The 14,297-nt window shown below is 40.3% G+C and overlaps 1 protein-coding gene across 3 annotated transcripts in view; it reads right to left on the minus strand.

Annotated features, from left to right (window-relative positions):
* The window catches only part of SLC1A7 (solute carrier family 1 member 7), a 45,587-nt gene that overhangs the window by 12,284 nt on the left and 19,006 nt on the right, over positions 1-14,297 (minus strand). For all 3 annotated transcript variants that reach the window (XM_063297968.1, XM_063297967.1, XM_063297966.1), the window contains 5 exons: positions 13,750-13,792; positions 11,442-11,661; positions 8,278-8,377; positions 4,022-4,255; positions 2,191-2,385 (listed from right to left, as the gene is read on the minus strand). In XM_063297968.1, the coding sequence (XP_063154038.1) occupies positions 2,191-2,385; positions 4,022-4,255; positions 8,278-8,377; positions 11,442-11,661; positions 13,750-13,792 (792 nt within the window). The remainder of the gene's footprint in view (positions 1-2,190; positions 2,386-4,021; positions 4,256-8,277; positions 8,378-11,441; positions 11,662-13,749; positions 13,793-14,297) is intronic.

Below are 14,297 nucleotides of genomic sequence, written 5' to 3' on the forward strand. Positions count from 1 at the left end.
TTTCTATCCCCCATGAGCAATCTTCAGTGTCTTATTATGACACTGATCTGTAGACATGATTTAGCATGCATCTCCTCCTCTCCTCCATTCCAGGCCCCACAGCAGCATGCAGCCATGGTTTCAGCTATTGGGAAAAATGCCTGGTTGCTGATATGATTTCCCTTCACCATCATGGCTAGCAACAGGCCTTTAAATACAACAGAGGAAAGGTGGCTTGGTGGTTTCCCAGCTCCCCCTTTATAGTGACTGCTTAGACTCATTTGCAAATGGTCAAATGTACACAATAGATTCTGGAAATGCAGGTGGAGGATATGGTTAGCACATTATTTTTATTTCCTTTTTGCATGGTGTGGTGAGTGAGGGGATTTTGTTGTTTCAGAACCTGCAGCAGCTTGGGCAGTGTATTGATTTAACTGTTTTTGCTGTCTGCTACTGGCTAACTGGATGGAGAGTACAAATCGGCTCATTGGATTCTCTGCCTCTCTCTGCATTTCAGGTCTGCAGTGGTAAAGCTGATTGCATAGCCAGCTTCAAAATAGATCAGAAAAAATGCCATGTAGAAATGCCCAAGACCAAGACCTGTTCTCTGTCATCCCAGACAGCAGAATATGGAATAATGGTCAAATTACAGGAACACAGATTCAAACTGAACACTATGAAAAGCTTCCTAATGGGAAGACCAGCTAGAACTAATTATGAGAGAAGGCACGTGAAGGGGAAAAGCCAGACCACCATCTGTTGGGGATGCTTTGGTTTGAGTTCCTGCACTGAGTAGGCCATTGGTGTCAGTGACCTAAATGGCTCCTTAGGTATTGATAATTCTGTGAAGCATCTGTGAAGCAGCTACACTGATCTTGGATTATAGGAAAGAGCTTCTAAGTCAGAAGTTGGGGGTTATAGGCTCATCTGAATCTCAAGGCTTTTCGTTTTACAAAGATAAACTGGAAACATAGGCATCTGCAGGACAAAAGCAGAGTTGCACTGTTGAGATACAAGCTTCGCCTAAATGCAACTCAGAAATTGCATACCATTTCAGTGAAATATCATAGCAAGTACAGGATTGTTTATTTTCCCACTAGACTTTTTTTTCCCTATAGTCCTTCTTCCGAACTATGAAGCCCATTTTATTAACAGTTTTCATGACAATCATGCCTGACACAGTTTGCTGCAATAAAATATTATATTTTAGGAAGCTTAGTTTCAGGAAAAGCAACATCCTGGGCTTCAGTGTCTCATGGCAGGGTCCAGCACAGCAGATAATAGGCAACAGTTCTGTGAAATAATACTGATAAAATGTAGAATATACATTCACAGTGTAGATGGAAAATCTTAAACATCATAGGTTTATGCTTGCTGGTTAAAAATAACTCTTCTGTGGGCTCAACAAAGAGTTACAAGGGTATATGGAATCAGGAATACAAAACCTACTGAAGCATCACAATATTAACAGAGAGATTGACTGTGAGACAGCAACATCTCACTTTTCTACCACCAACATTTGGCTCGATGAAATTGCTGACAGGTTTTATTGAAAAAGACCTCAATGCTAAATATGCAAGATGGGCCCTTTTTAAATGCATTGTTTTGAGCCTCTTCTCACAGATTTCCCCAGTTTTCTCCCCAAGGACAACAATAATTTTGTCCTCCTTCAGCATCTTTGGTCTTCGGCTATTTTACAAAGCATTTCAACAAAATCTGGGATATCCTGTGGCTGATTCCCATCCTTGGTACTTGGGATTGTTCAATGTATGCCACACAAACAATTGCTCTTGCTCATAAACACAAGAAGTACCAAGCCTGATGACAACCATTTATTGTCCAAGGGAGCAGAGGAAGAATCTGCAAAACAAAAATTCTCAGTTTCTGTGAAATCAGCGGGACTACTTTTTCATAAAGTAATAGAGGATTAAAATGCTGCTGTAATTCTCTGATCAAATTCCTCATTCCCTCTTTTTCAGTGTGTTTGATGAAGTAAACCAGTGTTTCTCAACCTTGCAACTTTAAGGTATTGGCTGGCTGGGGAATTCTGGGAGTAGAAGTCCACACATCTTAAAGTTGCCAAGGCCGAGAAACACTGAACTAAACTATTTGGATGACAGCAATATCCTCGTTATTTGATCAGGAAAAAAATATCCTATATTTATAATGTGAAGCCTGTGGAATCAGGGACCCCATCCCCTCCCATTTTACCTTATGGTGATGATCTGTCCAAAATCCAACTCATAATTGTTTACTTGGGCAATGAAAATAGCCGCTACTGCTTCATATAGAGCTGTTCCATCCATGTTGATTGTAGCCCCCACTGGGAGCACAAATCTAGCAATCCTTCGGTCCACATGGTTATTCTCTAATAAGCACTTGAAGGTTATAGGCAAAGTGGCTGAACTGCAAGAAAAATACAGAGTAGTATAGACTGAAGTTAGCAGAACAATGTGGTTTAGAAATTTGCTTTAGTAAGATATTTAAGGCAAAATTATTTGCTCTGATGTTCCTGAAATGTTATTGGGTACAAACTAATACATAAATGTCCTGATGCATTCAGTGCCTTGGCTGATAATAATAAAGCTATGCAATAAATGAGTTATATTATTTAAGGGGAAGAGGTGCACAAGCTGTGGTCCACCAGAGTGTTGGGAATGTCTCCTATTTCCCAGAGTTTCTTGTCACCAACAAAGTATTCCCCCAACATTGATCTTGCCTCTCTGTTTTGTTCTGTTGCTTTTTCCCAATACATGAAAATTATGTGTGTATAAGTATATAACATAATGTGTTTTGGATCTTTTGCTTTTTTTCACATGCTTTTTAATTTATTTTTAAACCTGGGAGTCAAATAAAATGTGAGGGAATGGGAATAATTATAAATGTACTGTAAGGAAGATTTTAACCAATTACATTTTAATAATAAAAAGTAATAGGTTCACTTTGATTTTCATTCCTCATCCATTTCTCACAATTTAAGTGGCCGCCTCCCCTGACTGCAATACAGCACCTGAAATTGTGTTCAGCTGGACGATGGTATCCTTGGCTCATTAAAATTTGCATACCAATGCATTAAGAGAGCCAAAAAGAGGAAGGGCTTAAATTTGTACAGCTTTCTCCCAATGCAGTTTCCCCAAAAGATCATCAAGGCAGCTAACTTGATCTGCAACCCAGAGTGAAATGGAACTAGGTAATGGACTAGTGGAGTCAGTCCTTCTGAAGTCTCATGTGCTAGGATTAAGCACATATGTAGTGTGGTTGATCCTCTCAGAATAATTGAGGTATGTCTCTGGGTGGCACGGACTACAACTCTTAAGTCTGAAAAAGCAGAATCCAGACAGAATAGGTACAAATGACTTTAACCAGAAAGCACTTAGCCCATAAATTACTGTCGAACAGCAGATGATGGAATTTGGAATACTGCCGAATATTAGGGTTATGTGGTATTTAGTAGCATTTCTCTCCCTTTCCTGAAGTAGTTTTGCAGAGACACATCTGCTCACCAAATTTTCCTGGGCCAACTGGATTCTTTATCACAGTCTATATCATATCTCACATTTTACCAAATAACCATACAGTATGGTTGGAATTTAGAATCATAGGGTGGAAACATTAGAATTTAGGAGCTGAGGATTAGAAACCTCTGCAGCATGAGGGTCTAAGGGACAGAAATTGGAAGGACTGAAAACAGAATTAAAAACAGGATTGCAAGATTCCAGTGATGATGGATGTTTAAAAGTTGTCACAGCAACTGGCAGTGCTTACCCGACTTTTGCTAATCATGAAAAAGATAAGAAGTGTTGGACCAGGATACAGGAGGGATGGATAACTGCCAGGAAATTGCAGGACCATCGACTAGACTGGGAATTGAAACAACCCATTGAAACAATTCAGTGGCAAACTACTGCCATATTAGTGCTAAGAAAATTACATGGATGTGTCCATGATATCACCAGAACTGAAACATGATTTGAGGGAAACATCTTTTTTCTTAAAAATTAAGGAAGTATTGCTCCAGAACTTCACTCACTGCATCAAGTACCTGGATGATGTGGCCAAGGCAATAAGCAGTGCTTGAAGAATCCCTCTGATAAAGACAACAGGATTCTTCTTGGTGATGAAGAAATACATCATTGGCAGAATAAAGAGTCCATGAACGACTAGTCCACAAACTACAGTAATAGCATAAAATCCTAGTTTCTTCCCAATGGCTGATGGATCATCCATTTCCAAGATCTTACCAGCAATAAGGAATACTATTCCAAATGGAAAATACCTAAAGGAGAATAGAGAAAAGAATACATCCGCATAAACAAAGAAGGGGGAAAAAAACAAATGGAAATGTGGGAAAGTGTGATATTTTGGTGAAAGTATTGCAACTGGACTCCAGGAACCTAGGCTCAGGTCCCCACCAGAGCAAATATTTGCTGAAGGACTTTACCCAGTTCTACTCTCTCAGCCCAATCTTCCCTACAGGACTGTTATTATGGCGATAAAATACAGAGAAATCCCCATATAGGTTACCTTGACTTCCTAAATGAAACAAATAGAAATGCAATAAATAAATAAATGTATCCTTGGTATATTATTGCAGGACAAAATAAGTCTTACCCAGCAAAGTACTTTGGCCTATCCAGCTGTACATGTGAATCTCCCTTTTGGCAGAAGTGGTATAGATATATGTCCCTGTGGTAGGGACTAATCACTTGTAGCTTGATTAATAAGAAATAATAGAATAAATTTTGAAACAGTGTGCTGAGGAACCCTAATTTCTATTTCTTCCATATGTGCAGAGTTTTACTTTTGTTGTTGTTTATTCGTTTAGTTGCTTCCAACTCTTCGTGACTTCATGGACCAGCCCACGCCAGAGCTTCCTGTCGGTCGTCAACACCCCCAGCTCCCCCAGGGATGAGTCCGTCACCTCTAGAATATCATCCATCCATCTTGCCCTTGGTCGGCCCCTCTTCCTTTTGCCTTCCACTCTCCCTAGCATCGGCATCTTCTCCAGGGTGTCCTGTCTTCTCATTATGCGGCCAAAGTATTTCAGTTTTGCCTTTAATATCATTCCCTCAAGTGAGCAGTCTGGCTTTATTTCCTGGAGTATGGACTGGTTTGATCTTCTTGCAGTCCAAGGCACTCTCAGAATTTTCCTCCAACACCACAGTTCAAAAGCATCGATCTTCCTTCTCTCAGCCTTCCTTATGGTCCAGCTCTCACAGCCCTATGTTACTATGGGGAACACCATTGCTTTAACTATGCGGACCTTGGTTGTCAGTGTGATGTTTCTGCTCTTAACTATTTTATCGAGATTTGTCTTTGCTCTTCTCCCAAGGATTAAGAGTCTTCTGAGTTCCTGACTGCAGTCAGCATCTGCAGTAATCTTCACACCTAGAAATACAAAGTCTTTCACTGCTTCTACATTTTCTCCCTCTATTTGCCAGTTATCAATCAAGCTGGTTGCCATAATCTTGGTTTTTTTGAGGTTTAGCTGCAAGCCAGCTTTTGCACTTTCTTCTTTCACCTTCATCATAAGGCTCCTCAGTTCCTCTTCACTTTCAGCCATCAAAGTGGTATCATCTGCATATCTGAGATTGTTAATGTTTCTTCCAGCGATTTTAACTCCAGCCTTGGATTCCTCAAGCCCAGCTTGTCGCATGATGTGTTCTGCGTACAAGTTGAATAGGTAAGGTGAGAGTATACAGCCCTGCCGTACTCCTTTCCCAATCTTAAACCAGTCCGTTGTTCCGTGGTCTGTTCTTACTGTTGCTACTTGGTCGTTATACAGATTCTTCAGGAGGCATACAAGATGACTTGGTATCCCCATACCGCTAAGAACTTGCCACAATTTGTTATGGTCCACACAGTCAAAGGCTTTAGAATAGTCAATCAAACAGAAATAGATGTTTTTCTGAAACTCCCTGGCTTTTTCCATTATCCAGTGGATATTGGCAATTTGGTCCCTAGTCCCTTTGCCTTTTCTAAACCCAGCTTGTACATCTGGCAATTCTCGCTCCATGAATTGCTGAAGTCTACCTTGAAGGATCTTGAGCATTACCTTACTGGCATGTGAAATGAGTGCCACTGTTTGATAGTTTGAACATTCTTTAGTGTTTCCCTTTTTTGGTATGGGGATATAAGTTGATTTTTTCCAATCTGATGGCCATTCTTGTGTTTTCCAAATTTGCTGGCATATAGCATGCATTACCTTGACAGCATCATCTTGCAAGATTTTGAACAGTTCAGCTGGGATACCATCGTCTCCTGCTGCCTTGTTATTAGCAATGCTTCTCAAGGCCCATTCAACCTCACTCTTCAGGATGTCTGGCTCTAGCTCACTGACCACACCATCAAAGCTATCCCCAATATTGTTATCCTTCCTGTACAGGTCTTCTGTATATTCTTGCCACCTTTTCTTGATCTCTTCTTCTTCTGTTAGGTCCTTGCCATCTTTGTTTTTGATCATACCCATTTTTGCCTGGAATTTACCTCCAATGTTTCTACTTTTCTGGAAGAGGTCTCTTGTCCTTCCTATTCTATTGTCTTCTTCCACTTCTGTGCATAGCTTGTTTAAAAATAATTCCTTATCTCTTCTGGCTAACCTCTGGAATTTTGCATTTAATTGGGCATATCTCCCCCTATCACTGTTGCCTTTTGCTTTCCTTCTTTCTTGGGCTACTTCTAGTGTCTCAGCAGACAGCCATTTTGCCTCCTTGGTTTTCTCTTTCTTTGGGATGTATTTTGTTGCGAACTTCTGTCCATAGTTCTTCTGGGACCCTATCTACTAGGTCCAGTCCCTTAAATTGATTCTTCACCTCCACTGCATATTCCTTAGGCATATTAGTGAGCTCATATCTAGCTGATCTGTGGGTCTTCCCTAATCTCTTTAGTCTGATCCTAAATTGTGCAATAAGAAGTTCATGATCTGAACTACGGTCAGCTCCAGGTCTTGTTTTTACCAACTGTATAGATGTCCGCCACCTTTGGCTGCAAAGGATGTAGTCAATCTGATTTTGGTGTTGTCCATCTGGTGAAGTCCATGTATAAAGCCGTCTCCTAGGTTGTTGGAAGGGAGTGTTTGTTATGCAGACACTTGAGTTGTCTTGGCAAAATTCTATCAGCCTATGTCCTGCTTTGTTTTGTTCTCCCAGGCCATGCTTACCTATAGTTCCAGGTGTCATTTGACTGCCCACCTTAGCATTCCAGTCTCCTGTGATGAAAATAACATCTCTTTTAGGCGTGTTGTCCAGTAGGTGCTGCAGATCCTCACAGAACAGCTCTACTTCAGCTTCTTCAGCATCTGTGGTTGGGGCGTATATTTGGATCACTGTGATGTTAGACTGAATTGGCTTGCCCTGAATTCAAATTGAGATCATTCTATTGTTTTTTGGATTGTATCCAAGCACTGCTTTAGCCACTTTACTATTAATTATGAAGGCTACTCCATTTCTTCTGTGGTCCTCTTGTCCACAGTAGTAGATCTGGTGGTCATTTGATGTGAAGTGGCCCATTCCAGTCCATTTCAGTTCACTGACACCCAAAATGTCTATCTTTAATCTTGACATCTCACCAATAACCACATCCAATTTGCCCTGGCTCATAGATCTTACATTCCAGGTTCCAATGGTGTGTTGATCCTTAGAACATCGGATTCGCTGTTCACCACCAGCACCGTCGGCCGCTAGCCGTCCTTTCGGCTTTGAGCTAGCTGCGTCATCACGTCTGGGGCTAGTTGAACTCATCCTCTGTTCCTCCCCAGTAGCATTTTGACCATCTTCTGACCTGGGGGTCTCATCTTCTGATGGTATACCGACATATCTCTGGTTGTACTGATCCATTGAGTTTTCACGACAAGAATACTGGGGTGGGTTGCCATTACCTTCCCCAGGGATCGCATTTAGTCTGACCGCTCTGTCATGACCTTCCCGTCTTGGGTGGCCCTTCATGGTTCAGCTCATGGCATCACTGAGGTGCTCAAGCTCCAGCACCACGACAAGGTAACAATCCTTTGCTGAAGGTTTTACTTTTAGTGTAGGCAAAACCCCAGGGCACCACAATCTCATGCAGTGGGCAAGACAAACATCGGGACAATATTCACACAGAATTTGACTTCTGACTGAAAACATCCTGCAAGCAAAGCTTAATTTTTTTTACTCTTCTTTAAAGCAGAATGCACACAACCCTGTACATGTTATTTAGAGCCCTTGATTACTCAGCAACCATTCAGTTTATGTAACCCGATTTCACCACTGATCGCATACTTTTACTTGCTAATATTTATTTCCCCTGACATTTACTTACCATACAGCCACAGCCACTATCTTCATGACTGATTCATTTAAACACTGGCAAAAACTGACCAAGGGAACTCCACTGTCACCCATCCTGCCCAGCATTATTCCTGCAAGTATATAAATGTCTTAGTTTCATCTTATTTATCTTCATTTGAACTTCTATAATATACTGTGGGCCCTTCCTCACTTGCACCAAACCATGATACAAACATGCCCTGGCAACAGGTTTTTTTCTGCCATATTCTCACAACCCATGTTTCTCAGCTTTGGCCACTTTAAGATCTGTGGACTTCAACTCTCATAATCCCCCAGCCAGCATGATGGTTGAAAAGATCTCTTTCTGGTTTTGAAACAACAATTTGAAAGCGCTGCCTGCTAACAGCAGCTCTCTCCTTTGTGCACTGCTGTCTCTTGGACTGGCCATGTGACACGACTGTCTGGTAATTCCAAGAAGTACTTAACAAGGCCTCCTGCATAAGCTCAGCGTTGCTCTTAACACACAGTTTTTATAGGGGAGGCTGGGTTTTCTTTGGGGAGGGGGAGGTGTTAAACAGAACTAGGAAAGAAAGTCTCATGGCTACCAAACAAAAAAGGAAGACAGATTCTTTCAACAGTATGAAGCTGCCGCTAAAATGCTAGGCTTCTTAAAAATTATGTCTGAAAAGAACCCTCAACCACTTTGTCCATTAAATACAGGTAGTTCTCATTTAGTAACTGCCTTCTTTAGTGACTGTTCACAGAAACGACAGTGATGAAAAAGTCACTTGACAACCAATCCTTGCATTTATGACCTTTAGGTCTGTAAAGCAAAGGAAAGCTGAAGAAAGATCATAAGCATAGTGATGGTTTCACTTAACGACCACTTTAAGGACCGAGTTGCCAGTCCCAATTGTGGTCACTAAATGAGGACTACCTGTAAATGTCAGAAAAAGCTCTGTTAAGCCTAATTATTCAATTAAAAAGTCCCCTTGAAAACCTTTGTACAGTCTTCAGGCATCTTGCTAGGAGTGCCAAAGGACACGAATTTTTGATTGATTATTATAGTTTCCTGTCATAGAAGTGGAGCAGCTGTCTGGATTCAGAACGCATCTTCAGCTGAAAAAGCTAAAGTGATGCCTCTGCAGATGGAACTGCTACATGCTTGCTCCAAATGCTCTAATGTACTGCTGGATGCCTTGAGATGTCCCTCTTTGGATGATGTGGTCCTCTTCCATTTGATCATTCCAGCTAAGTCTAGGCTTTAAATAAAATTCACATCTTTCAAACCAGAGACAATCCAAACTGGCTATAAATTGTGCTAAGCTAGTCAAATGTTCTGCTGCTCTCTAGAGGACATTCTAAAAACTGCTGGACTGATTCTCCCAGGGCAATTCAATACCATTCTCTTTAAAGCAAACTGGGAAAGATGTTTCAGGGTTTCATGTCAGTATTCAAAAAATGGCAAAATAGAGAAAAGTTAGACCCATGGTGTTTGAATTACAGAAGTGCTTGATAAAATCCACAGCTGCCCCCAGTGTTAGAAAATCATACAAAAGGCAAGGAGCTCTGGTCTCCCCTTTAATGTGAACTCTAAAATTTAAAAAAAAATCTCTAAAATTTAGAATTAGTGGAGTAGGACTAAATGGAAGTACTCCCTAACAAACATGTTCTGTGGAAATGAATCATGATTAACTTACTGACTGTATGCTATCTTTCCTTTTGGTATGCATGTCTCCAAGCCAATCTTGACTCCTGGCAACTGCCTGGACAAGAACTTGCAGTTTCCTCAGCAGCCTTTTTGAAAGTGGTTTACCATTGTCTGCTTCCTAGGGCTGTGAGAGCGCGACTGGCCCAAGGTCACCCAGCAGCCTTCGTGCCTAAGGCAGGACTAGAACTCATGGCCTCCCAGTTTCTAGCTTGATGCCTTAACCACTACACCATACTGACTCTCACTTTCTCCCCTATCAAACATGGTAAAGCTATATCTTTCTTTTGCAATAGATGTTGCCCTTGTGCAGGTCCCACCCATTTCAACGGGGCAATCCCAAGACAACGTCCCCAATTTTTTCATGTTACTCAGGAGTGTTATTTAAGCAGTCCCATTTTGCTATTTAAATTATATATTTTTGTTCTTCATAAGTGTCTCCAAACAATAAAATTAAGAATTAGCCAACCAACTGATATTTCGATATGCAAGTTCCCCTTTTGGCTGAAGAACCAAATGGCTTGTTGTTTGCAGAGAGGTATGATTTATTCTTAGAAAAAGATATACCAGCAAATGAAGGCAAGTATCCATGATTCTTGTTGAGCAGCACACACTTTCACCCATTGGGTTAACTATACATGACCTAGCCACAGATACTGTCAAAAACAATATTCTAGCCCAGGGTTCCTCAACCAGGGTTCTGTGGAATCCTCAGGTTCCACGACAGGTCACTAGGGGTTCCCTGGGAGATCACAATTTATTTAAAAAATTATTTCAAATTCGGGCAACTTCAGTTTAAAGAGGTAAATCTTTATTTTTAGATTAAGAACACCGTTAAGGCATATAGACAGGCCTACACATGAAACAGATATAATAACTTTGTAACTTCTGGCCTATATTAGAGCCTGAATATGCAGGGGCTCCCCAAGGCCTGGAAAATATTTCAAGGGATCCTCCAGGGTCAGAAAGTTGAGAAAGGCTGTTCTAGCCACAAACATGCTTTGCTCCTTTTCATTTAAATTTCTCATAAAAACTCTAGGAATTACAGAGGGAAGCAAAAAAAGCAAAAACAGTTAAAGAAACCAAACCAAAAACTCCAGCTTAGGAAAAGGAAGGAAAAAAATGGGGCTCTGTAAGATTAACATTACTCTAACACAATTAGAAATATAGCTACAGTACTTAAATTATATTGAGAATTGTGAAATATGTTTTTCCAAGTGGAAGTTTTGAAAGCTAGTGAGTTAGGACATCAGGAATTCTAGAAAAAACAATTTTTCTATATCAGCCTGCTTCAGTGTGGCACCTTTTAGACGTCTAGACTTCAATTCATAAAATCCAATAAGCATAAATAACTGGAATAATATAAAGTTGTTGCGCAACTTGTCTGGAAGGCATCAGGTAGCACATTGGTCCATTTCATGGAATAACTTCATTTGACATCCAATTTAACTGATTTATCTGATTTAAGATTTTTTTTAAAAACTTACCCATGGTAGCAGAGAATATTACAATTCCCAGCACATTCATGCCTTCACTAGTGCCTGGCTCTGACTTATAAATCACTTCTGGTGATGGTGTGATATCTAAGGCAAAATTTTGGATGTTGGATCCATTTTCATCCTGCACACCATAGACTATAATTCGGCGAGTAATACTTTCAGATGGTGCTTTGCTTGCTTTGACAACTGGAATGCTTTTGGTTCGGTACTGAAAGAGCAGAGATCATCTGGGTTATGTGCAAATGGATACTCTATTGCAGTCAGGCCCACAACTAGGGTCTGTGTCACCCAGGGCAAACATGGATTCCGTGCCCATTTTGGCGCCCCCCAGTGCTCATTTTGGCAACCCCCAGTGCTCATTTTGGCACCCCCTCAGTGTTCATTTTGGTGTCCACTCAGTGTGGTGCCCTGGGCACATGCCCCGCTTGCCCCCCCTAGTTGTGGCCCTGATTGCAGTGAGGGGATGGAAAGTTATAAATAACCTATATCAGTGTTTTTCAGACTAGGCAACTTTAAGATATGTGGACTTCAACTCCCAGAATTCCCCAGCCAGCATGGGAATTTTAGGAGTTGAAGTCCACACACCTTAAAGTTGCCAAGGTTGAGAAACACTGCTCTATTGTCTGAAATTTAAGATTATTTTAATATTTTCATATCTTCATTGAAGAAAGCAATACAACTGAAAAACAACATTCTAATCCATACAATCCAACTGTGGAACAACTTCCATATTCAACAAAATTCAAAACATTTCCATAGTTTAGCATGTCAAAGATACTTTTAAATTACAAAATTTCAAAGTTTGTAAATGAACGCAAAACAATACAGTAATAATACTGTAGCTCCTCACATTTTATCCAATACCATTTCATGGGTTTCCAAAACAGAAAAATGGATTTTTGTGGTAGAATGTGGTCTAAAGAGAGACAGAAGAGGCAGAAAACCTCACTGTGTTCTGTTCATGGGAACAAAATTAGGATCACAGCTCCAATTTATCCTTTTCCACTAAGTGTAACTTGCAACGGGGCAAAATTTTACGTGGAATCCAGACATCATTCCCTCCATTAGTAGCACCTCTCTCTTTTCCCATCACTTTGCTGTCATGTTTCTTTCCAGAGAAGCTGGAGGAAATGGAATTTATATATTAATGGCTTTAACAGGTATTACAAGCCTGGAAGCATACATATATTTTGGCTGGGAGATCATTGTCATTTATTATTGCAAAGATTAAGAAAATATTGATTTTTCCAAGGGGGATTTGAGAGTTCTGGCTGTCAATTTGCTCTCTGCACCAGAACAAACGACTCAGAGGGTGCTTTTGCATCAGATAGATGACAGACAGACAGACAGACAGACAGACAGATATGGTGAGTTTTTTGAAGTCTGATAGGCTGCCATGTATGGTTTCTGAACTGCATTTAAAAGTTATACAAATCTGTTTGGAGCCAAATCTACTCAGACCTATATAATGTTAATCATGGGAACATAAGACGTTGGCTGCTAACAAGTCAAGCTCTCTTTTTCAGTGTTATCCATAGCAACCTTCCCCAAACTGATACCTTCTAGTTGTATTGGGGTTTGCACTGGTAGTATATCTAGAGGGAAAAAAGTTGGAGAAACTGTAATTGCTACCACTTTTCTCCAGCTGAATCCCTCCAGATATCCTGAATTTCAACCTCTCTTTGAGGAACACTTACTTAGATAGAATCTGATTTATACACTACCCAGCAATAACTGTTAAGGGTTGTAGACAAGAGACCTTCCTGGCTCCAATTGGAGATACCACAACTGAATCTGGAACACTTTGCATGCAAAGCTCATGCATAATACAGAACTCTAGTAAACAGCTTGGCATTCTCCACATATTTTAAATTTCCATTCCCATCACGGGAAGCAACCGTGGAAGTTGCCGTTCATAATATTTGGAAAGCTCCAAGCCACCTAACTTGCACATATTTTTAAAAAAATCAAAACCATATTTCACTTATGGGACTTTGAATAACTGAGAATTCTACTACAGGAATTCCCCCTTCTGCTAGCTCCCATATTTCTTAACATTTGCTGTTAAGAGTAATAATGAATTTCTTAACATTTAAGGCTATTAGGAAGAGTTCCCACCCACCCCCGAATCTTAGTCAACACCTTTTAAAACCAAATAATACAAATCGTGGTGATTCTAGAGGTTCTTATGGCTTGTCTGATGAACTGTATATGGCTTATCTATTTTTTTTTCCTTATGAATTGGAAGGGAATATTTTTTTAGGGTCCAAAGTTAGAGAGAGCACCAGATTCTCACCTGTATAAAAGTGGCTTCCACAAGATTGGCAGGAAACATGTTCCTGAAAAGACAGAGAAAGCTGGTCAAGGAAATAAGCAGAATTTTAAACACAAAGCTTCACAAGCTACACCCTACTTTATGCAGTCATTTATATTATAACAGATGTTTATCTGGCTAATAAGATAGCTTCAGATTCTTCATGGGCTGAGTGATTCTCCCATTTTTTCCTGTTGTAGAACCTTGGCAACAAGAACTTGGGGCAAGATTGGATCAATGTGATGTTCTGTTAATTGAAGGTTATTAATTAATATTTCTAAGCCTTTACAGTAAACATCAAGCAAACATCCTGGCATAAAAAGCTGAGAGCTGGGAAAAACTTGAAACCATCTGATATAATACTTCTATGCCGCAATGTTAATCTCTCAGGTTATCTTGCAACTATACACCTGGAAATTCACTCAAGGCTTGTTATTATAGGCTAATACTGTATGTGCCAGCAGGTTTCCTTAGTTTGGCCCAATTAAACATGATCTGTACAGGTTTACTGATGGATAAAGAGATAGGTT

The sequence above is a fragment of the Candoia aspera genome, chromosome 3 (assembly GCF_035149785.1).
Source record: "Candoia aspera isolate rCanAsp1 chromosome 3, rCanAsp1.hap2, whole genome shotgun sequence".
In the NCBI taxonomy this organism is placed as follows: domain Eukaryota; kingdom Metazoa; phylum Chordata; class Lepidosauria; order Squamata; family Boidae; genus Candoia; species Candoia aspera.